This window comes from Culex pipiens, chromosome 3, assembly GCF_016801865.2.
Source record: "Culex pipiens pallens isolate TS chromosome 3, TS_CPP_V2, whole genome shotgun sequence".
Taxonomy (NCBI): Eukaryota; Metazoa; Arthropoda; class Insecta; order Diptera; family Culicidae; genus Culex; species Culex pipiens.
Window position 1 is genome coordinate 27,801,189 of NC_068939.1, and position 25,644 is coordinate 27,826,832.

A 25,644-nucleotide genomic window follows, 5' to 3' on the forward strand; every position below is an offset into this window, starting at 1 on the left:
AAAAATAGTAATATACTCAACAAGTTTTAAAATGAAGCTCTACCGAGTTGGATAAATACAACGAGTGCTAAAAAAATCGAGTTTTGCAACAAGTTGCATACCATTTGAATTTGAATTCAATAGAAAAAAAATCAACAATAAAGTCGGTTTGAATTGTTTGTTTTGAACAATCATGACTAATTCATCGTTTTTTTAACTTTTTATTTTTGACTTGCATGGCTTTTATAATCAAATTGCATCATTCCAATAACAATAATAATAGATTCTATAAATTGAGGTGTTATTCCCATTGGCTCGGGTAATTCATGTTTGAGTTCCATAACTCATTCAGAAAATTTGTAGAATGAAAGAAGGGAGACAAAAACTATTTTACATTAAAAACACTGCCAATATAATTCGGCTGTGTTGAGCTTCCAAAAGTTTCAAAAATGTGTCAAAATCAAATTTAAAATTGAAAAATAAACTTGTTTTAATTAGTCTATAATCATTAACAATTAATTTTGGTGGAAAAAATTCAAACAGCGTGCAATAAAAAAGGCTGTGATGTTGCGTTGAGGAATATTAATTTTGATCTATCAAAAGTTATCACGAGCAATCCATCATACCGTAAACTGGGGTGACTTTGATAGACCGGGGTGACTTTGATAGGTTTTTCAAATGCCCGTCAAATTAATATCTAAACATTTTTGAGAATTTTGAGTATGTAAGCATTAAGGGATAGGTTATTATCGAACGTATGTGCAAAAATTTGACTGTTACATTGGATGTATCAAAATTAGTGGCCAAATCAAATTTCTATCAATGTCACCCCGGGCTATCAAAGTCACCCCAGTTTACGGTACTTTTAAATGTTTAACAAGTGCAACAAAAAAGAACGATAACGACCCTTGGTCCAGTCTTGAACCGCGTAGTTCATACACTTAGAAATTCTTTCTCGGCGAAAGCATTCCGATAAAGTGCCCTCGTTAAACGAGGGATTACATCAAAAGCAGCATCCCCCAGACATCTTCCCCACATAATTAGCCATCTTTCACACGATACCACGAGATCACTCTTGTATAGTGCAGAATCTCCAAACACAATCGCGTTTCAGCGCACACACCTATGTTATTAAAAGTGTGCGCGGTCCGTTAGACGCACGAGAAGAGTTCTTCCAAACGACAACCAACGCTGGGAGAGACCCTGCGAGATCGAGATCGACTCGGTTGTTGAAGATTCAATCAACCCAACTTGTGTTGTTAAGCTCTGAACGCATCTTCACGGCGGAGTCAATGTTTTGTTACTTTTTACACTCGAGTCTGGGGCGATCCCATGGGCGTTGAAGCTGCTGATGCATAAATTAATCCCGTAATCAAATGAGCTTGGCAGAAAAAAATTAAGATCTTCATGAAGAGGATGATGATGATGTATGATGTATAGGAATGATCTATGGTTTAATTGCGAAACTATGTAAGAAGAGGCGCCTCGCTCTTGAAACACGGCGAAGAGTGCATTCTTGCAGAACCTGACCAGCAAGTCTGCTCGAAAGAACATCGATCGTCTTGAAGGGTACTTCTGAGCACGATCCGTTACAGAATATCCCGGTTCGAACCTATCTACTACCGTAGTAATCAGTACTGGTAGCAAGTGTGTGGACTGGTTGTTCAATAGATTGGAAATTTGCTCGAAGCTGAACTCCACCAAAATTGATCTCAATTATTGGGTATAGTCGACAACCTTTCATTTAAAAGGGGAGCACTTACCGTCCACTTTGGGATGATCTTGCTGCGAGTGCTGGTGGTGATGCGAGTGTTGATGCTGCTGCTTGGCGGCCATCGTGTGGCGGACCTTGCGACTCCAAACTGGCGTCTGGTGGGTCTTGTTCCGTTTGCGGACGCTAAAAAGGGAAATTGTTGTTTATTTTGCGGATTTTAGTTTAAGATCGTAAATGAAGATTTAACATTGAATAGCAAAAGTGCCTTATTTCGTAAATTCGATCATAACATTTATTTTTTAAAAGAGTGGGAGGTGTGGCTCTGAGTAATGCGTGCGTGCTGTTAGTTTTGTTTTGGTTTCTGTCAATTTTCTTAGTCAAATCGGGTATGCTATCCAGATTTTTAAACGAAGGTGGCGTTACGAATGATGCACTTCAAAATGTCAAAATCACGCAGTGCTACCAACGTCACAAAAAAATTGTACCATGGCCACTTTTTTTCTAATGTTGGTACAACTGCGTGATTTTGACAGTTCGGGCGTGCGCCATTAAACGTCAAATCATAAAAAAATGTGGAAAAGATACGACAGAAAATAAGTATGGTTTGACGTTTGAGAATATAGTCGAGAAAGCGAGGTTATGTAACTGTTGCAAAGGCCTACTGAGAGTGAGCGGGATATTCCGCTTCATTTGGCATTGAATTTACTCACATGATAAACTGGCTCGGCCTCGCCTCCCCATCTCCGTCGTCCTCGTCGTCGGAGATATCCGTCCACTCGGCACTGTTGCTGGTGCTGTCGCTGCCTCCGACGCCACAACCCCCACTGCCACCTCCGCGCTCAGACGGTGGCGTCAAACTGGGCGCCCCGCCCGTGTGCACCCCGTACAAACTGTTGGTGATCTGGTCCGAAGCCAGCGTCGAGATCGATCCCATCCGGGGCAGGGTGGCTCCCCGGAGATAATCTACGGTGAGCTTCGTTCCGATCGACTCGTAACAGTTGTCGGAGATTAGCGAGATCGAATCCGGCGGAAGGTGGGCCTTGGGCCGTTTGATGACCGCTTCGGCACTGCCGTTAGGGTCGTCGTAATCGAGACCGTCGCAGCTCTTGATGGTGTCGTAGATGTTCTCCTCGTAGATGGGTTCTTCCGAGGGGGAGGGCGAGTGCTCCTTGGGGATGTTGTTCCGCGGGGGGAGTGGGATTTCCTCGGGTTTTGGGGGTCGTGGAGGGGTTTGATCGTACGTGATCTTCTCGTAGTTGGACTGGTAGGTTTGTTGGTGTTTTGGCAAGAACTTGGGAGAAGCGGTGAGGTTTCGCTTTGGCTGGGGGATGACAAGATCGTTCGGTGAGATGGATGCGTTCCGCGGAGGCAGCGGTTCTGGCGGGTTGCAAATTTCGTAGGTGTCCTCTTCCTTGGGAGATTGGTCGTTTGGTCGTTCGATGGATTCGTAGTTTTCGAACGACTCGTAGCTGTTGATACTGATCGTGTCACCTTCTGGAGGTTTGAGATGGGATTTGACCTTTTCTGAAGTCACACTTTGATACACGTTGCTGTCGGAGTTCTTCGCCTTGTAGACGAAGGACTCGATCTTTGAGGTTAGTTCCACGAGATCGATGCTCATGGTGCTGCCCTTAGACGAGGAAGTCTCCAGCTTCTTGGGAGATTCCACTCTGGACACCAGTTCGTAGTCGTTTTCGGTCGGTTTCGTTGTCGACGTTTGGTTGACGATCACTACCGGAATCTTCTCGTTCAAACTCAACCGGTCCAGATTGTTCCGGCACGGGAAGTGATGACCGTCCATCGAGAGGGACTTGTTGATCACGACCGTGTTGATCGCTTGAACAATGTTCAGCTGGCTGACGGCAGTTTCGTTGCCGTTGCTGATCTTCGACATGCTTCGGAACAGGAAAGAGTTGTTCGGTTGGACAGCCGCCGGTTCCGCCTCGGACTCCTGGTCGGAGTCGTTCAAGCACAGATCGTTGAAGCTTCTGGATAAGTTATCGATCTTTTGGTTCAACGACTGAATCGCATCGACAATCTTGCGATCCGCAGGATCCGAGCTACTCTCTTGCGGCTCTTCCATTTGAATCGTTGGAATTTCAATGGAAGACACAAACGACTTCCGGGTTAGCCGATTGTCCGGTACAAACAGCAGCTTGTCCTCGGCGTCCGTACTCACGGTATTCAGCTGAGATTCGCTGGCAGCTCGCTCCGAACTGCTGAGATTGATCTTCTTCGTCGATCGGAAGGTAAACTTCTCGTAGATCTTTTGAACTGTACTCTTCTGCTTCAGCGGCGGAGTCTTCTGCGCTTCCTTCTCCTTCACCTTTTTGTCTTTCTTCTGCTTGTCTTGAGCAAGTTCAAGGGTCACTTCAGCTCTTTTCACTACTGCGGAATACTCGGGAGTTGGTTGCGGCGGCGGCGCCGACTTCTCCTCCTCGCGTTCAGACTTTTCTTCCGGCTGCTTCTCCGAAGCAGCCGCTTGAGTATTCCCATCAATCTCACTTCGCTCGACCGGCTCTTTAATACTATCTTCGCTAACACTATTTGGCACCTCGTTTAACACTACGACCTCTTCGGGCTTGCTATCACAACTTTTGGTTTCGATTTGGATCGGCTTCGGTTTGCACTTGAGTTCCTTCGTCTTCAGGATGACCTGTTCGCTCTTGTCCGGCACTTTGGGTTTCGAACGTCCCGGGGGAGGTTTCCGGTCCGTTTTAGGACCCAGCCCTTGCTGCGGTTGGTGCTGGTTCGGTTCGAAGATCTCCAGGGCTTGCTTCACGCACATGGAAACCCGGTTGACCTCGAGTTCCGGCCTGCGGTAGAGGTTTTTGCGCAAGCTTGGTCTCTTTTTGACTCCTGACTTTCGGTAGGATCCTTTGCTGCCCACGGAAACGTCGTCCGAGCTTTCGTCCGTTCGACTGCAGCTTCCACTTGCTGACGATGGAGGTTTCTTGCGCAGACTACCCGAGCTTCCATCGCTGTCGACGACTTTGTACACGTGGCCACCGGATTTGTGCAGGTAGCCGCCGCGTTTCCGGACCTCTTCCAAGATACCCGCATCTTGCTGGATCAGCTTGTTGAACTTGTTGGTCAGGGCAGCGACCTTGTTGCCACTGGGGTTGAGCAGCTTCCGGTTGTACGGCGAGGTAGTGGTTCGGAAGCTGACCTTCCTCGTTGGCGTCCCGTGGCGTCGTCCCAGCGAGTGAGTATCGCTGGAACTTGAGCTCTTCTTGCTGTCCAGTGAATCCCGTAAGCCTAGTTTGGGACTTGCAGGTGCGGTTTCGACCACGGGACTCGTCTCTTCTTCCGTGGACGGTGGTGGCGATCCGCTTTGGATGTCCACGCCGATAAAGTTCCCCACGAAGTGTTCCGTCTTGAGCGGCATCTTTGGCAGATCTTCGGTCGACGAGCTACTCAACGACCTGATCCCCAACAGCTCCGCCCTTCGGGCCCAATTGATGCGACCTCCGGTGGCAGTGGCCGTCACCAGGGGAAACCCCGCATTATACCCTACCCGGTCCAGGCAGGATCGTTTGTCTTGCTTCGGATCGCGAACCGGACTCAACACTACGCTGGATCGCTTCTGGGTGACGGAGTCATTCCGTTCAACTTCCCGACTCACTCGACTAACCTTTGGGCTGGCAATCTTCTTCGCTCCCAAGTTGGTATACAACGGAACCAAACTGTTCCGGACAATGTTCCGCCGGGAGGCTGACCCCCTGGTGGAACCGTTACGTCGAAGAAACTCCGGCGTCGCTGGCTTGCGGGACGGATTCGACGGACCTAGCGTTACACTTTTAAGCTTTCTCGACAGCGCGATCTCACTCGTTTCACCCGGATTGGCTCCGATGCTTAACCGGTTGTTCCAGAACTGCTTCAACCGCTGAACACTGTAGTTCGTCTGGTGCGAATCTTCGCCACCGTCCAATTTCTTCCTGCTTTTCTTCACCACCGGTGACGACTCGTGTGGCGAGTCACTTCCGGAAGTGCTGGCACTGCTACTCGAGGATGAGGACGAAGAAGAGTTCGGGTTTGTTCCAAACAGGTAGAACCGCTGGATGAAGCTCTGCTGCTTGTCGACGGTGGACCGCTTTTCACCACCAGTGAGCGGCGGCGGTGGCACCGATGCGGGAAGTGTCCTGGAGGAGTACATCCTGGGCGGGGATGGTCACCCCCGGTGACCGGTGGGTGGAACTGGTTGGAATCCTGGAAGGAGGGAGAGAGAAGAGGGTTGATTAGATCATTGGTCTTGAATTTTTTTTAAGAAATTCAAAACAGAATCGGAAACTTGACCTCCTGAAACGTAATGCGCGAACGCAGATTCGGTTTCATAATATTATTATCGCCAAGTCATTCAACATTAGCATAACCACGACCTGAATGCGAAAAATGTCCATAAAATTTGCATTTCCTCGATATTTCCACCTCGCAAAAGGGGGTGGCGACTCCACTCCATTCGGCCATAAAGGAGGACACCTTTTTGTCTCTCTTAAGTACCGCACGACAACCCGTATCGAAATTCGCTCATCTCGTATTCAACGGTAGCCATATTTGCGTAATCGAGACGATCCAACACTTAAGGGTAGCTTAAACCTTAAGCGTTATGCTGACGATGATGATTAATACTTGGTAGCTAATTCCGAATACGTTATCGCTGTGAAGAGATCTTCAGCCGCTCGACAATAACAATTTCTTTGTACTTTTTCGAGTCAACCGGTCGTGGAAACAGCCCACGGAAAAGTGCGCGATGATCAACGCTGAAAGTTTTCTGCTTTCCGCTCGATTTTTCTGTTGTCTCAAATTATTACATAAAGTTCCCCCGAGCATGGGTAAATAACAAGGGAAATGCGTAATAATACCTTTCTCTGGTATCAATACCAAATTTTGGTATTCCTGGACCCTTTAAAATTTGTCTTAAGGATTATGCAAGAGCAAAATGTGGTATCATACCAATTTAAGGTATTGTTTTGATATTGCAAAATTGCAGAATTTGTCAATGGTTGGACACCACATTTTGGTATTCTTTTGGTAATACAGTGTTTTATCAAATTCCTCTGAAACTATGGGAAAATTTTGACCAATTTTGACAAAATAATTAATTTTGCGCTAAAATGATATCTCAAAGCGAATGCTTTCATTGAAAACCGGAAATTTCAAACTTGATGTTAAACATTTTTGATATACCCCCTAAATAAATGACTTGAAATTGGGGAAAATTTTCTAAGTCAGGATGGCACATTTTGGTATTATTTTGGTATTGAAGTGTTTCGTCAAATTCCTCTGAAACTATGGGATTTTTTTTTATAAATGATGACGAGATAATAAATTTTGCGCTAAAATGTCAAGAAATCCAAAAATGTTAAAGCTGATTTTCATTTTTTTTTATATGCCCACTTAGGTTTATTTTTTAAATCGTTGAAATTTCTCTAAGTCGGGATAACCAAATACTTTGAGTAACGAGTCAATCGACCGATTATTGAATTTTGGTAAATTTCAATCCAGTTTCATTTTAATAACACTTATTTTTCAATCTTGTTATTTTTCAGAAGCTTCAAGAACTTCAAGCACAGGCCGTTCTTCAATGACAAATGCATTCGACGTGGTGAAGAATATCACTAAAAACAACATGGAATCATCAGGTGAGTAGATTTGGCTGTTGCATGTTGCAATTTCCGTTTTTTCACTAACTGCAACTGCTGCACTAAAAATGGTATGAAAATACCAAATTTTGGTATTACTTGTGCAAATACCAGCGACCAAAATGTGCCTTTGGTTGCCCAGTAATAGATGGTAAAATACCATGAAATCATACCAAAATCATGTATGTGGAAGACCACAGGAATAAGAAAATCTGATTTTCCAAGGGCGCAGAAATACCTACAAATTAAACTATAGCAATACCAACTTTTGGTATTCAAGCAATGTTCAAAATTCCAGAAGACCTCAACTTGGTATTGAAATTGTTTTATATTGTGGTATTATTTTACCTTTGGAATAACTTGGTTTGGTATTGTTGTGCCCTTCCACATACAAGACTTTGGTATGATTTCATGGTATTTTACCATCTATTACTGGGCAACCAAGGGCACATTGTGGTCCCTGTTATTTGCCCAAGTAATACCAAAATTTGGTATTCCCGTGTTATTTACCCCTGCTCGGGCCAACTTGGCATGTGCCACCTGACTATATCAGTTATGCATTAATCGTGAATAGAAGTAAAAGCTCAGCATTTTAATCTCAGTAGAGGTGTGACGAGCAGACGCCCGCTGCTTTGGATGCAGATTTCTGCATTCATCTGCTCACACCAGATGACAGCAGGTTCGTCGCCTGGTGTGCACACCACCGGCGATGAAGTTTCTCTTCAGCCGACGGTCTATTTAAAATCGGTACAAATTGGCTCCGGACTGTGTGCAAACGTTTTTTATAACTCATTTCTTCGCTTTCCTACTACTTCCTCCTTATTAACGGGCTTCGACAAACAACGAAGATGACGGCCGACCGGTGAACCAGTATTTGTAGTAATAAAAATAATAACACCAATGAAGTCGGGCTCAATTTGCAGTCACTGATCTATAATTAGCGAGGATGGAGATGAAAGAGAGAAAAAGACGAGAGAAATATGCAGTGGCGCTCTGACCAACAATTTTGACAAATGTCCCTATTTTGGACCTAGTTCACAATTTCGACCTAATTCAAAAGTGATTCCTTGTGATTAGCGACCTAAAAAACATAGTAGTAGTAGTAGTCTTTGGTAGTTCGGCCCAATTCGTAGCTTCTAGGTTTAGGTCGAGTTTAGATCCAATTTTAGAATTTGTAATTAAATTCCTGCTTCTTAATTTTCGTTAGAACCAACGATTAATTTTTAAGCACAAGCAAATTTTGATGTTCCACAAAAAGTATAACTTAGAGTAGACAACTCTTCATTGAACCGTTCTCGAGAATATCTAAATGAGCTTGGATTAGTAGACCCAAAATAGGTGCATCTGCTCAAAATTATCCGATAATTGGCGCCGCGAGCTCTTGGTCAAAAGTTTTACTTGTCGAAAATACAAGAAATAGATATTTGTTGGCTTCAACACTGAAGAATTCAAAAAATCTTTCACAACCATTTAAATGTGTTGTCCCCAATAACAAATGAATATTAAATCAAATTATACCTTACAACCTAACCAGACTTAAAGATTTCAGGCAAATTCAAAACATCATTCAGCTGACTTCCATGGCACTATTTTTACCCTGCTTTTCTGCCTTCACCCCTTCTTGGCAGCTGCAAATCCCACCAAAATGGGCCACAGAGTCTGACCACGAACGACCAAAGCAACTGAAAGCATTGATCTTGAAAGCTCACTTTCAGGTGGTTGAAGATAATCTCGAAAATGGAGCCAAAGGTGAGAACGATTTTTTTTCTTTTGTTGTTTCAGAGTGCATATTCATCCAATTTTTGGCGCGCAATTCCGACTCATTGCTCGTCGTGAGATATGGATTTTTTTTTGTTTCATTTTTGAGAGCTTCGAAAAAAACCCCGCAAACGGTAGATCTCCATCTCGGAAGAAGCATATTTGGAGCGGGCGGCGAAAAAATAATGCGTGTAACAACACAAGTGTTTTCATTGTGCGATTGCGAGTCCAGTTATTCCCCGCCCACCTTCTCAGAAAGCTGAAATCGGGATTGAGGAGCGCGCGACCACGATCTTCGCGACCAAGTCATTGAAAGTGGCTCGGAAGTGGTACAAACCATTTTACCGCCGTGGAAATCGGGTTTTCCAGCGTGAATGTTTGATGCAAAACTGGGAAATTATGTTCACTTTGGGTGAGACGTGTGTACTTGATATGTGAAATTAAATTGACCCTGTTTGAATCTCTATGGGATGATATCTAAAAAGTTTTTTTTAAAGAACACAAATGTGATGTGCTAGTTTATACAGTATTGAAAATGTGCATTATTTTTTCCATATCTATTTTGTCAAATATAGTCAAATTTGCAATAAAAAATACTTACACGGAGAAAAAAGAGTTCCCAAAATCGCGAACAAGCGTTCATGAAAATGGGAACCACGAACAAAGTGTTCAAATTTCATGGTACGTTTTTCAAAATCGTACCATGGGATTTGAACACTTTGTTCGAGGTTCCCATTTTCATGAACGCTTGTTCACGATTTTGGGAACTCTTTTTTCTCCGTGTAGCAATTTTTTATACAGTCAAAAGTTTCCCAATGAAAAGTATTGCAAAGATTATTTATTAAGAAATTAGTAAAATTTGATTTTTTTTAAATAATGTTCATGTATTTCAATTTTTTAAAATATCTTTTTTTCGGAAAGTTATCTTGTCGCACGTCGCGTTTCAATGTTTGACATTTAATAAACAAAAACTAGAGCACGCAATGTAAACAACAGTTTGGTTTGATTGAATTTGGTTGCCAGGGTCCCGAGTTATAATTTAAAATGTTTACAGCAGTTGGGCATGTACGTGTGTCAAACGCGTTCTGACCTGAAATCCCATCGACCAGTTGTCGTATTTACAGCAATTTTCAGGGTGTGGCAACAAAAGGACGATCAGATCGAAACTTCTTTCATATGAATAGTGACATCAATGCACGGAGTTTTTACCGTTTTTGTAGATTATCTTAGTATTCAAATAAGATTTTGGGAATCTGTGAAGGTCAAAAGGTGAGGCATTGAGAGCTACACAAAATTGCGCTCTAAACTCAATTTGGCCCAAAATGCACGTGCGACAAGATAACACGAGCACAACGAGCTGAGAATATCTCGATGTTGCTCAGTTAATAAAAAAAGGTTTTAAAATGTTCAAAAATCTATATCTCGAAAACAGGGTTTCGGATTAATTTAGTGTCGTCAGCAATGCTGTAGATATTGCGTAGGCCTCTTAGAAAAAAACATAGTTGCATTATAAAACTATCCCATTTTTTATTTTTTATTTTAATATTGAATTTGGCGAAATAACAATTTTTCAACATTCTCATTTTTGGACATGTTTTAGATGACAAATATGGAATCTTTCGAGCAAAGACTAAGTTTATTCGACAGTGTTGCCATTTTTTCAAAAAAAAATCAAAGTTTTGAAAAAAGTTGCTGAAAAAAGTCGAAAAGCTTTTTTGATTTTATTTTAAGATTTAAAAATATTAAATTAATATATGATTATTAATTTGATTTCGGGTAGCAACCGGTGCTGACGGTTGGAAAACTTTTTCACTCCACGTCATTTTTGTCAAATTTATTTTTTTCCCTTTTTATGCTTTCTTTTATAAGTTTTTTTTTGTGTTAAATGGGAATTTTGTTTCTAATTGTCGTTGTCGAAGTAAATTTCGTTGAAAATTCAATAAATCGTTCGGAACTGCCAAGAATTAGGAATACGAAAAGTAAGTGGAAGGGCTCAACCAAGCTGGAGGAGGCCGTTACCAGAGCGGAACTAATCGTGTATGCCATCGCCGATAAATAAACATCAAATCCATTTACGGAAGATATGGCGGATGCTGTTTAAAGAGGCTGTGGTAGAAAATATTTGTTGGAAGTGGAGATATTCGGTGCTAAAGGAACACTTCCACTTCATCCGACCGGCCTGTGTCCTGTCAAGATCCTAGGGTCAGACTATCGGGACACCACCACCACCTGGCTGTGTTTTTGAAGATTTGCTTTTTCTTGGTGAGAGCTTTCCATCATTATTTGATATTTGATTATATTTCCCTGTATTATAATATTATAAATTAAATAAACCCTCCTACCCCTTTCCCACTTTTCCATTTCCCAATCCCGATTTCCCCAATTTTCCCATTTCCACTTCCCCCTAAAAAATATAACAATTTGTCAATTTACACTAACACACCACACCCAACTGATTCAAAGCGTTTGGTACGGTATGTCCACGCATCCTTCCTCCCCTGATGATTCTGTGAAATGTGATCCGTTCACAGAATCTGTCTCTGCGGTTAATGCAACGCAGTAGGCCTGGCCGCTTTAATTTTTGCTATACATTTTCGGGGTAACTCGGATGTACTGCAATTATTAATAATGACAAGAAAGGACTTGGGGCGTAATCTAACCGCAAGTTCTTCCAGGATGCTTTCTTCGGACTGGCTGCGCTTGTGTTCGATTAGATTATATATATGATTATTAATTTGATGTGGTTACCCGTTTTCAACTTATAGCCACTTAAAATTCATTTTTTTTGTTAAAAAAAAACATGACCAAACTTAAGAGAATAAAAAATAAAAGATCAATAAAAAATTCTAAAAAAAAATTCATCCAAATAATTAGAAACAAAATTAAATGTGCCAAAAATGTTTATTCTTGGAAGAGTTGCTTTATAATATTAAAATCATTTTTGATATTTTTTACTTGAAAATTTTGTCACAAACCCAAGAGTGTGCTCATAACTGAAAATAGAATATTTTTTTCAGTGTGGTAGAAACCTGGATAGTAAATAAGTTTACGTAAATATTTTAACGAGTCAAACTAAAAAGCTGTCAAAGACAAACTTATGGGAAATTGGAAGAGCTTTCCGATAAAAATATTCACGAGACTGAAAAATCAAGTCTGTCATTTATAAATTACCAAAAAACCACAAAAAAAAACCTAATTTTTGAACATTTTTATTTTTAAAACCGCTGTATCTTTATTAGGATTGGACATAGGACAATCGCCAATATGGCGTCTTTTATGTAAAATTGTCTGGGGAATCGATTCCCATTTGCATTTTTCGTGAGTCTTTTTGTCACATTTCAGGCTATTATCACAAAAATTTTGAACGAAAAAAAAATTGAAAAATCTCATAGAATTGGCGTGTATTTTTCTTTCAGTGTATTTTTTTTCGAAAAGCCCGTCTAATTTCCTACAAGTTTGTCTTTGACCACTTTTTGAAACGATGTAACGGCTTAGAGATACAGCAATATTTAAATTACGAAATACAAAAATATTTAAAACCCTTACGCCGTTCTCAAATGTCATTTTCGAGTGCAACTGGCTCCATATACACAAAAATGGCTTATATAGACCTAGGATAACATGTCTAAAAAGTTTCATTGAAATCGGAGAGGTTCGGGTACAAAAGTACCAGAAAAATTCCTGATTTGAGCTGGAATTGCTCGTTAAATATTTATTTGCACCAGCTTTAAATTCCAATTTTTGGCATTTGGTTTCAAACTGACTGAGGTATGACAATTTGAAGAGTTTAGGTTCAAAAATCGAGTGCCTCTATATCTATATCACTGCAGTATGGGCATATAGAGGTACTACCTTTTCCAAATAGTTTGATATATTCAATTGCAAAGCTTTCTTAATCTGACTCAATGAAATGACAAACAACTTGTACAAATTCACGTGGATATAGTAAATTGAATTTCCATTGATTCGATTTCGAGTGAAAGTTTGCCACTATCGTGCGCAGTCAGAGTGACTGAACTATATCAAATTGCATTTGCCTACGCACTCACTTCATCCGACGGTCATCTAACTTTGATTTGCTTCGAATTAGTCGCATTTTTATCATCACTTGCAGCTTGAAAACCCAATCAAAGCCTGACTTTCCAATCGGTATCAAATTCCCCGAGATGCTGCCCACACTATCTGAGCGCACATTGCGTAATTTTTGTGTAAATTTTCTTCGGCTCGTACGCAAAACAAATAATTACAGCCACATGCCATCGTCATCGGCTGCATCGAATTGTCGAAACCTCCATCAATTACCGGAGAAACAAATTCTTCTTTCTTTTTCAACTTCGACTTGGACGATTTTGCTGGTCTCTGCCCTGCTCGCGCAACTTCTGCATTCAAATTTTCCACCAAAAATTTCACTGAACTGCGCTGAACTGTTGCTGGTGAGTTCACCGACACTTCAGCCTGGGCCAATTACCCCGCGCAAGATGACCGTTTGCGCGCCGCATACGTAATGGCGGTTCAAGTGATCGATTTTCGGAAAATTCTCACTTTTCAGCGCATTCAACTTGCCCAAATGGCCGAAGAAAGAAAAGAAAAATCCAAAATTGGAAAGTTTCACGCAGCAATCTATGCAAATGATGCACCCGCGGCCAAAATGTGTGTTCATCAACGCCGAATCGACGCGATCATTAGTGAACCATTTGCTGCCAGGAGCAAGTTGTGCGAACTGCTGGGTAATAGTTTCATCTAAGTTTAATGAGCTGTTGACCACCCATGTTTTGCCAATAGTTCTAGAAATTTATTTTTTGCAATTCCGTCGTGGAACTACTTACTTCTCCTGTCATTCTTGAACGACGAAGAAGCCTACTTTTCTGTACCAAAAATAACAGAATCGAATAGTAACCCTTTTCAAACAAATGCTTAAAAGTTCTACTTTTCAGAACTGAAATGGATGCTAAAAAGTTGAACTTTTCAGAACTTGTATGGAAAAGTTATACTTTTCAACATATTACAACATTGAGTCTTCTTCCCTACCTTAACAACCCAAAAAAACGAAATGTTTCAACAACCTTCCTATCGGACAAGCGGTTGCATTAGATTCTCCATGTCAGCTGATCCACAATCTCGGCTATCGCTTACTCCAAGGTGATACACCCCGCCGGCAAATTGTGAGAACTACCTCCAAAAACCAGCGGCAATTATCGTCATTTTTGATCTTTTACACCGTGCACAAAAATAATGGCAACAAAGTAAAGTCACATTGAGTCAGAAACTTGGTGGGAAAATGATCCGCCCTGCGGCTGTCAGGTTTCAAGGTGTGAGATGTGGCGTTAGATAAGTTCACATCTTTGAGGTACAATATTGCATTGAGATGTTTTTCTTTTTTGGTTTCGAGGGAAAATTGGCCATATCGTCTGTGAGTGGTGTTATTTTGCTTCTTCTTTTTTTTTTAATTAAAAGAAGGCATAAAGTACGTACCACATCTGCATAATGAGTTTCCAATGTTACGCAAGAGTCCCCTCTCTCTCTTGTCTCGAAGACGAATACTCTCACCCGACGCGTCGCGAAAAATAAGGGCACTTTTCTGCGCCAAATTGCACCAAATGGAAAATGCATTTTGTTTTCGTGGCTCATATTTTTTATGCAAGCTTCAGCTCATCATTTGGGGCTGAAGATTGATACGTGGTGTACGCGGCGTGTGTAATTAGTCTGATAAAAGGGCCAATAAGGCGCTAGAAAACCACTTTGGGCGCCGAATGCGGAACGAAGACGGAAAATCACACGAGTTGCCCGACTTTTGCCATTTGTTGAGTGGAGTTATGTGATGTGGAGTGCAAGATGATAAGATAACAATTAACAAAAGTATAGCCATTTACTGACTTGATTTAAATGGCCCCTCCCTCTTTATAAAAGTTGTGATAAACATGACAAATATGACTCATCATTAGACAAACAATTTTGAAGTGATTCTCCAACAGTGTATACTACGGCGATGACGTCGATTTTTTTAAGGGGTTACATACATGTAGAAAATCTCAATATTATAAAGAGCCTGCGGTTTCACTACCTTTTTCTAAGTAAGCTAGCATCAACACTTCCCGTGCTCCGAATCCTTGTTCCTTCCCGGTGTATGGTGGAGATGGGAGCGGCCGGCAATGGACGGCTTTCATGGTGCTGCCTGTTCTGTTCTGGTAGAATTGGTTTTAATTCCCTTTAATCAATTTCTAAGCAGCCAGTAATGGACAATCATCACATATACATGACGAAATCCAGCCTGCAACCCGCTAAGATCACCATCTCCATGCGAATGCGAATGCGAAAAAAAAATTAAAAAAAAGTTTAAGTGTGTGCCAATACCAACCCTTGACATTATTGCCGATTTAGATGTATGTAACCCCTTAAATAAAATTTACTCTCAGTTTCGAGCTGATAAAAGGTGTTGCGAGTTATGATCTAAAGCTCTAAAGGTTAACCAAATTCGTTGACCTCGAATCAACTGGAAAACCATATTTGCCTTTTTTTTTACAAAATAAATGACATAAATTCATTCATGGGGTGAATGTCAACAAATCAAAAAATGTAAGTCTATTTAAGAGATTTGCTGAATTCTATCGATTTGATGAATTTGATTCGCTCATATATTCTGAATCAAGGATTTGCTGTCTTTTTTCACTTAAAAATAAATTGAATTTATTTTTCTTGACCAATTTTTTCCGATTTTTTTTATTTTTACCTCCTAAGGTCATTTTGAGCAATCTTTGTTTTACGAGAAACTTCACTTCTTTGTGTTTTGTTGTTGTTGAAGTTTTAGTATTTTTATTTGCATTAATCATGTTCATGTTTATGCTTGTTTTTGATAGTATTTGGTTAATTCTGCCATATATTCTACCTTCTATAATTATCTTTTGCCTTTTTATTTGTTTCATGTTTTTACAGCCACTTTTTTTTTTGCTTTTTTTCACATTTTCGGCTAAAGAACTCTAACTCTAGATATGTCACATAAAAAATCCAATTTGTTTTTTTTTATTTTGTTAAATATGGCTAAGGGAACATTTTTTTAAACTTTTTTTCTAGGACATTTTTTTGGCAATACAATGTGTTTTTTTTCTAATTATTGAAATCACTATTTTTTCTTATTTCTCAAAATTGTCCATAACAATTAATTATCGTATTTTTGTGTTGATAAAACTTTGTGAAAATTGAAAAAAAAAAAACTAGTTGAACGCTGTTATTGGACTTTCATGCGTTATTTTGTAATATCAGATTGAGTTTTGTTTTTCAAACAAGTCTTTGTTTTTCGTTTATGTTATTCGGCTATTCTCTAGAATTTCACAAAAAATACTCATTTTAATTTTCGCTTTTTTTATTTGTAACTTTGTCCATCGATTCCTTATGTCGAAATGAGCCTTTTTGCATCATACAAATTTAGTGTCTTAAGCAAAGTTGTATGTTATGATTTAGACTTTTGAGAAAATATAGCAACACTCTGGAAAAAATACTTTTAAACATCAAAAATCTGATCAATGGTTTCCAATATATCAGTTGAAGATTGATGGTCAATTGGGTAGAACTCGTTTTTGGTAATCTTCAACCATTGCAACCAAAAAAAACCAAATTGTAGAGAATTTCGCAGCTTCTGGAATATGTTTTTCTCTTAAGATGGAAACAATTTTTAAAATTTGCAAAAAGACAAGTTCGTTGAATCATTTTATCTAAAAATGTTTTTAAGTGGTTCAAAAACTTAATCAAAAATTTACAGAAGTACTTTCCAAAACAAATTTTTCAAAATATCATAATTTGCCCAAAAAAACATCTTTCATAACCTGTAGCTCAAAAGTTGGCACCTTTTGTCTACTTAAAAATAAAAAAAATATATAATGGGGTAAAGTTTATCAAAATCAGTTTTTTTTTATGAAAAGTTACTTAATAAAGACGAGTATTTTTTTTTAGATTGCATCTGTTTTTTTCTAATCATTCCAAATCATAACTTACTACTTTGCAAAAGACTTTGATCCGCATAAGCTTGAAAAAAAAAAAACATTATAAAATACATTTATAATTTATAAAACTTCACAAATATTTCCCATTGCATGAGAGAAACAGTAAAAAAAATCTCCATTTCTTGTGAATAATACTCAACATAACCTTTAACTTTGATGAAGAGAAAATTCATTGAAGAGCAATTTTTCAAAATTTCAACCATCGAATATTTGTTGTTTTTTTTTTATTTGCCTTAAACTTTAACCAAAGAAGACATTTTGCTAAGTTTGCATACAAATTTGTCCGAGTTAAACATTATTATTAAAACGTTTCTTAATCCACCTTTAGGTGGTTGGTGCCTTCCTCTCATTAATAGTGATTCAAACCCCCCTAAAGTGTCCACATGTTTATGGATCTCCCCTAACATTCGCAGCACCTAAGAGGTCCTAATAGAAATAAGTGATGAGTAAAAAAACAGACTACCTACAGACTTTTTGTCAATATTATACAGACACGGCCTTTGAGGAAAATGGCATCCCTCTACACGGTTTTTTCATGGCGATCAGACCCGACCAGTTGAGGTTATGTGAATTCAGACCATTTTTTAAACTGCTTGTAATTTAAGATAGGTAAGTCAGATCTTGAAAATTCTTACTCCACCTAAAAGGTCTTCTCATATGCTTTCTAAAAATATATAACATGTGAAGGTTTCATGAAAAAACCACCCTTTTTACCATAATTTTAATTTAATATGAAACAGTTTTTTTAACATAACTTTTTAAATACATGATAAAACTGCATGAATTTAAATAGCAACTTAGGGGACGTTAGGACGTATCGATTAAATTCATTCCGGCCAAAATCGGTTGAGCCTGTGACGAGATATTCCAGTGACATTGATTTGGTACACATGTCTACATACAGCCAAACACACAGACATTTGCTCAGCTGGTGATTCTGAGTCTATATGTACAAATGAAGGTAGGTCTAGGAGGTCTAATTAAAAAGTTCATTTTCCGAGTGATTTTATAGCCTTTCCTCAGTAAGGTGAGGAAGGCAAAAAGGGCATAAGACGTAAAATGTGGCCCTCTGATTTTTTAATAATGTTTCAATAAGGTGGTCCTTAATTGCAAATAAACAAATAAATTATATTTTTAACGAAAAGTTCAGAAAATTTCATGTATATTTTTTGTCATAGAAAATCGAATCAATTGTTTGCTGAGATAAATATTAGCATTTGAAAATTTATTGCTTTTTGGTATAATAAAAAAATCCTTTTCTTTTTGAGGCTGTACCTAAGCAATGATAGGTTCAAAATTATAGGCAACATTGCAAATATATAAATGGAAGGCTCATCTGTCAGGAAGTCAAGAACTTGCAAAGATTTATAAAGATTTGTGTTATCTGGAAGGTTGAATGCAGTAAACTTAAAAATACTTTCTGATGAGAGGAAATCTGTGATTGCTTCCAGGAGATATCTGTAGGTTTGTAACTTTTTTAGAAATTAATCATTATTATTTCAGCGCAAGCTACGATTAAAATAAAAAGCACCTAATTATTGAGCCTTGCACTGTAACTTGGATTTGGCCCGCACTTTTCTCTCGCACTTTTGACAACAAAATTTTCAAAAACTAGGCAATTATCAGTTGTTTATTTACATTTCCACCCGCAGTTTCCACCAAACTGGACATTCACACTTTAAAATTGCGATTGACAGGTGAGCAAAATCGGCTCGCTTTGATCATTTTTTGAGAAAATTAAAATTTCCCAAGCCAGTTTGACAAGTCGCAATAGTGCGATCGATAGCAATAATTTAGTGCGAAGTCCAAGTTAGTGAGAATTGCGCAATATGTTATGCATTTATTTCCAACATAATTGTTATTGTTCTGAACTTTTTTCTCTCTTTCCGCAGAATTGATTCAATTAATATTTTATCATATTCAGACAATAAGAGAAAGAAAAGCCTGCTTCCTTAAACAATGTTGTTAATTCAGCTAACAATTTGCAGCGCCCGTTCGGAACTCGTCACTCTCTCACTCTTTCTCCTGCTGCTTCTCAGCGAGTGTGGCTCGATTCAAAGCTAATTCGCGCAATTATCTGCCCGCCAAGATCTGACTCCCAGATAAAACAAGCACGGTTTGGTAGTTTAAGCTGCCACCACCAACAGTGAGTTAACCCTCTGCAATTTGATTCCGTGTTTTGGCGAGGTTTTTAACAATCAAAATGGAAAGGTTCGATTTAATATGTTCAAATTTGAAAATAGTTTAAAATGTTTTTTTTCTAGTTTTTTTTTTAAGAAAACAAGACAATTTTGATAATTTTGAATTTCTTAACACGCGGAAAATCTAACCCGACAGTCACTAGAGGGTTAAATCGCGGGGAAAAGAGTGAATGAACCCTTGAATCTCTGGTCGGAAGAGCAGGAAGATTGAGTGAATCGAGTGCAGCGCGCACGATGCACAATTGCACAGTTGTGCAGCATCAAAGTCGTCAGCGCGATTAAGACAAGTTTGTTGTTCAACTGCCGGTTTCTGCCAGAGGGGCGAGGGGGATTGGGGGAGGAAACAACAATAATAAATATACATTTTCTTAAAAACAAAAACCCACCACAAGTAGCAGCAGTAGGAACGATGAAAAAACGCGCAAAATCTCGCGTCTCGTGATTGTTTCAATCCTCGCTGACTTTTTGTTCAGGATTGATGCATGGTACAACAATGCAGCTTTGTTTTGGTTGCAATGAACTGCAAAACTGCAGCACATCTGAGCTCAGCTGGAGAATTGCATCAAAAAACCGCGTGGAGGCGCAGATCTGCAGCCGGTTTTGCTTTTTTTTTTTGTTGTTGGAATGTGATGTTTATGAAATTCTTCAACGACCGGGTTTTGCACACCAAAGCTGAAGTCATTGCTTGAGCTGCTGCACCGCGGTGCTGGTGACCTCAAAAATTGGAAAATTACAAACAACTCATTCAGTACGAGTGCGCGCGCCAGGGAGAGAGAGCAGAGCGCAATAATAAAATAACAAGTTGTTTGGTGAAGATTTGCTCCAGGCCCCACTTTCGTTTGGATTTGGACCTGAAGTTTTCGTGATAATTTTCGTTGGCCTGATCCGGTCCAACTTGTGGAGGGGAATGAATAGCGATCTCCACGTTTGCGTGTTAATATCTCAACCTGGATGCTGCTGATGCTGATTGGGGGTGAAATGTAGTTCACAGTGATCATCATCATCGTCATAAATGTGGGGTTTCGTTTCAAACTAGTTAGCACTAGCAACTCCACGCTACAAAGTAAGGTCAGGTTTTTGGAACGAGTTCGAAAGGGGGAATTTGTGTATTTCTCAGCGAAACTGTGTTTGAGCAGGTGAGAAATGCTCGCTAGGAGATGAAGTTGAGATTGACCCGACTTGCTGCTCATTAGTATCATCATTATTATTTGTAAGTAATGTATGTGAATTGGGACGATGTTTTGTCTAAATTAATGTTTCTGAAAGTCATTTATAAATTATACATACATTTAAACATAGCTGGGACAATGCCATTTTATTTTAAAAAGGATTTCAAAATATTTTGAAAAATATCGATGGAAAGTATAATTAATTATAGATTTATCCGAAAGTTTGTGCTATCATTTTCGAAATCCTCATTAGTGTTTATATTTTTGATATTAGTATATAAACCAGGTCCAAGCAATCACGAAGGACTGTATAAAAAGGAATTATAAATATAAAAATTGTGGAAAAAAAAATCAAAACTGCGAATAACTGTGTAGCTAAACCTTCTTGACTATTTTTAGCAAAATTTAGAAGAAATATCTAGAAATTCAAAAAAACTAAGTAGAAGTAGATCTTCCATCCATCTTGAAGGTTTTCGATCTTTAAATCGTCAAATTTTAAATTTTCAAATCTTCAAATCCGTTATTTCTCATAATCTACAAATATTCAAATCCTAAAAATTTAAATCCCCAAATCATCAAATCTTTAAAATTTTAAATCTTCAAATCACCATTTTTTTAATTATTCTAATTATTAAATCTTTACATTTTTAAATATTCAAATCTTTAAAATCACGCATTCTGTGATTCTTTTTAAATAAAACTTAGAAAAAAAATTCTTGAAATTAAAAAAAATATCTACTTTCACCTTCAAAACAGCAAATCATCAAATCTTCAAATCTTCAAATCTTCAAATCTTCAAATCATCAAATCTTCAAATCTTCAAATCTTCCAATCTTCAAATCTTCAAATCTTCAAATCTTCAAATCTTCAAATCTTCAAATCTTCAAATCTTCAAATCTTCAAATCTTCAAATCTTCAAATCTTCAAATCTTCAAATCTTCAAATCTTCAAATCTTCAAATCTTCAAATCTTCAAATCTTCAAATCTTCAAATCTTCAAATCTTCATATCTTCAAATCTTCAAATCTTCAAATCTTCAAATCTTCAAATCTTCAAATCTTCAAATCTTCAAATCTTCAAATCTTCAAATCTTCAAATCTTCAAATCTTCAAATCTTCAAATCTTCAAATCTTCAAATCTTCAAATCTTCAAATCTTCAAATCTTCAAATCTTCAAATCTTCAAATCTTCAAATCTTCAAATCTTCAAATCTTCAAATCTTCAAATCTTCAAATCTTCAAATCTATAAATCTTCAAATCTTCAAATCTTCAAATCTTCAAATCTTCTAATCTTCTAATCTTCAAATCTTCAAATCTTCTAATCTTCTAATCTTCAAATCTTCTAATCTTCTAATCTTCAAATCTTCAAATCTTCAAATCTTCAAATCTTCAAATCTTCAAATCTTCAAATCTTCAAATCTTCAAATCTTTAAATCTTCAAATCTTCAAATCTTCAAATCTTCAAATCTTCAAATCTTCAAATCTTCAAATCTTCAAATATTCAAATCTTCAAATCTTCAAATCTTCAAATCTTCAAATCTTCAAATCTTCAAATCTTCAAATCTTCAAATCTTCAAATCTTCAAATCTTCAAATCTTCAAATCTTCAAATCTTCAAATCTTCAAATCTTCAAATCTTCAAATCTTCAAATCTTCAAATCCTCAAATCTTCAAATCTTCAAATCTTCAAATCTTCAAATCTTCAAATCTTAAAATCTTCAAATATTCAAATCTTCAAATCTTCAAATCTTCAAATCTTCAAATCTTCAAATATTCAAATCTTCAAATCTTCAAATCTCAAATTATTTTTTTTCGTATTTTTTTTTTGCTTCTTGATCATGATATTAATGTGGATTTGAAATGTTATATAAAAATGATTTGTTATGGAAAATAAAAAAAAATAAAATTATTGTAGAAATAGCGAGACCGGCCCGTGGCTTAATGGCTACGGCTCCCGCCTCATAAGCGGAAGGTTCCGGGTTCGATTCCCGACCGGTCTCCTTGAAATTATTCGACTATAATTGAACTTTGAATATGAACAAAAAACGCATGGAATCAGGTGGGATTCGAACTCACACCTTTGGATTGGTAATCAGATGCTCTAGCCACTCGGCCACCGAGGGGTTGACACTCCTTGTCAGTTTTTATTTTCAAAAAATCATATCTCGGAAACGTACGGTTCGACATCTACAATTTTTTGATATGTTATGTGAAATTTTCTGAGGAATCCGATAAAAATATTTTCAGATATAAGCTCTTTGGTCCAGACACGGTCAAAACGCCATTTTAAGTTTTCATACGACTTTTTCAATAGTTAAGCTAGATTTTTGAAACTTCTTACTATTTTTCCCAAATAGCCAAACTTATCACCTTTCTTTTGCGTCTAAGACAGCTAAAATCGGATGAAATGACGCGGAGATATGATTTTTTGAAAAAAGTGGTTTTTGCGAAAAATGACGAAAAATGGCATTTTTGAACCACCCTAGCACGATGTAGGTCACCCTAATGGCCAAACAAAAAATACGGGTCTAATTATTTTTGCCAAGGAACTCCCAGAAAATTTTTGAGCCCGATCGGAGAACTTCTTTTTTCAGCTTAGGCTCTTTTCAAATGGAATTGCTGCCATTATAAAAAAAAATAAATTCATTTTTTAAATTATTGATATTCTCTCCTGAAAAATCGAAAAAAAACATTAATCTGTCCATGATGATTAGTTAAATGGTATTTTTCGAAAAATGTAGCCAAGTATTTTCTGATAGAAATTTTGGTCCATAATTTCCAAGGTAATTTTTTGACTTTATAACGTTGAGCTGTTTAATAAACTTTTAAAAAAATCAAAATTGAATATTGCTACGTGAAGTCCTTGATAATGCAACAAATAAGAATTTTTAATTTTGGCAAATTATTAATGAAGTTTCTACCAATTGTTTTATTTATTTCTAAAAATAAAATGTATTCAACGTAACGAGGAATATCACCATCAAATTTTTATAAGCTTAACCCACCGGAGGTCACGTACGTGTACTTTGTACACAGTTTGTAAGGGCACTTGTAAGAAAGGCGAAAACACGCGACTTCCCGAAGGTTAAGATAAAAAACAAAATGAATATCATTAGTAAAGCTTCCTTGTGTTTTGTTAACGTTTTTTCAGATTTGCAAGACATTCATTACATGGTTTCATACATTGGTGACAGATATGCTACTGTGCAGTTGAGATTCGCTGCAAAAAATACATATATCTGCTTTGTTTAACTGTCCTTCAAATTATTCAAACTATTTCTTAAATTTTAATGCTCATTGAAAACTGTAAAAAAAAACTATTTAATAACTAATAAAAATAAAATTTGAGAAATGGTGAAATCCCTAAAATATATACTCAAAAATTAACTTTCAAAAAGAATGAATATTGCAATATTATAATGGCACTACAATTTTGTAAAATGTTCGATGAATATTAAGAAATAATTTTCAAATATTTTTTTCTCATTTAAAAAAAATCTATAAAATGGTTTATTCTGGTAAATGGAAAAGGTTTGGCAAATTAGGTTGAATTTAAGTTAAAGTTTTGAAGCAAACAAGAAACAAAATTATTCCAGCTGAAGTTGCTAACATCTACGTCAGTGATTTAAGAAGTTCAACGTTCTCGATTAATCTGAATAGCAATACAATTATACTAATGATTTACTAAATAAACATTTTAGGTTGTTAAAATAAAATTAAGAAAATACGACGATGAAAATTTCGATAAATCCTATTAATTTGAGTTAGCTTAAAATAGAGGGAATCAAAACGACAACAACACAGTTCCTCACTAAATTTTGCGTTCTTTTCGACGAAGCTTCTGTGAAGCATTATGCTGCGCAAATTCTCAAGAATCAATAGCCGATAAGCATAACGGGAAGCATACTTTCGAGCAGCTGCCACACCAAATTCTCCGATATTCGCAAGACAAGTTTCGCGCGAAATCTCTTCAATGAAGTTTGTTGTGAGGAGTTGCCACCCATGGCACCGGCGGTGCCCACCGGTTGTCGTAACTGTTTTCCAATGACCCTTGTAGGTAATCTATTCGAAGGCAACAACAAAAAAGTACTGCCCCTCCTTCTGTTTGAAGCCCAGTTCAAAACGCCAAACCCGAACTGCTCCGCTGTCTTCAAGCTAGATAATTGAAAGCTCAAATCTGGCGTAAAATTTCATTATTACAGTCATTACCATACTTAAATACCGCTAATTCTAGTGGGGAGGCCTTCGCCGGTTTTTGGATATCGGCTTTTCAACGCAACACAAACGGAAAGTGGCAATGAAAAAGAAACTTCCCCTCTCCGTCAAGAGCACGTTCCACCCTCCAAAACTAGATCCCCATAACGCCGAAGCTTTCCAGAAACTTCAACATTTTTTCTTCTTCCACGGAATTTTTCACACAATTCGGCGTGGTTCATTTGGCCGCGGCTCTTCGCATATCGGCCACCCCGCCTCGAAAAACTAGGTCAGCTCTCTTGTGGCCACTTTCCTCTCCACACCCCACTTTTTTTTAACTTTTTTTTTCTTCTATGTTGGATGCCGCCGCCGTCAGATTCGGTACGTTACGACCGAAGACGACGTGGGGAGTTGGGGCCTGCTGCATATTTTAATTACTATGCACGTTGTCCCTCGAAGACGCGCGATGGCTTGTTTTGACGGCATGTAACACCACCGAACCGGTGCGGTGTCAAGAAGAAGACCTCATGACTTGTGAATGAAGTTGGTCACGTGGAGTGTGACCGAAAAGGCGCGAAAATTCAATTATTTGAAAAGGTTGTGTTTTTCTTGAAAATTGGTTTTACTTTAGTTGATAAAGGGTAAAAATAAAAGGGTCATAGTTATTTGTTATTTCGAGGTTTAAATTAATTCAATTAGGTTTCAATTTTAGTATTTTTTTATTAGTCAACAACTTAGATGGGGTTTCCATGATCAAACAAGATACTACGAACAATATAAAAAAATCTAGTCAGGGGAAATATACCATTTTTCAGCCTATTTCTATTATCGGCCTATCAGCACTTTGATCATGAATTACAGCTTTCATAAAGTGTTTTCGACTGTTAAAACTAATGAATAGCTCAAATAAAAGTGAGCAAGCAACTCTCCATTGCATAGTGTTCGGAATGGCAAAATTAGGTGGAATAAATTGATAACTCCTTTATTTGACGTCCT

General features: G+C 38.0%; 1 protein-coding gene across 2 annotated transcripts in view; it reads right to left on the bottom strand.

The window, feature by feature from the left end:
* Positions 1–25,644, bottom strand: part of LOC120426125 (uncharacterized) — a 108,584-nt gene that overhangs the window by 44,775 nt on the left and 38,165 nt on the right. For both annotated transcript variants that reach the window (XM_052710522.1, XM_039590828.2), the window contains exons 2-3: positions 2,404–5,902; positions 1,743–1,876 (exon numbers count right to left, since the gene is read on the bottom strand). In XM_052710522.1, coding sequence (XP_052566482.1) covers positions 1,743–1,876; positions 2,404–5,849 — 3,580 coding nt within the window. In that variant the 5' untranslated portion in view covers positions 5,850–5,902. The remainder of the gene's footprint in view (positions 1–1,742; positions 1,877–2,403; positions 5,903–25,644) is intronic.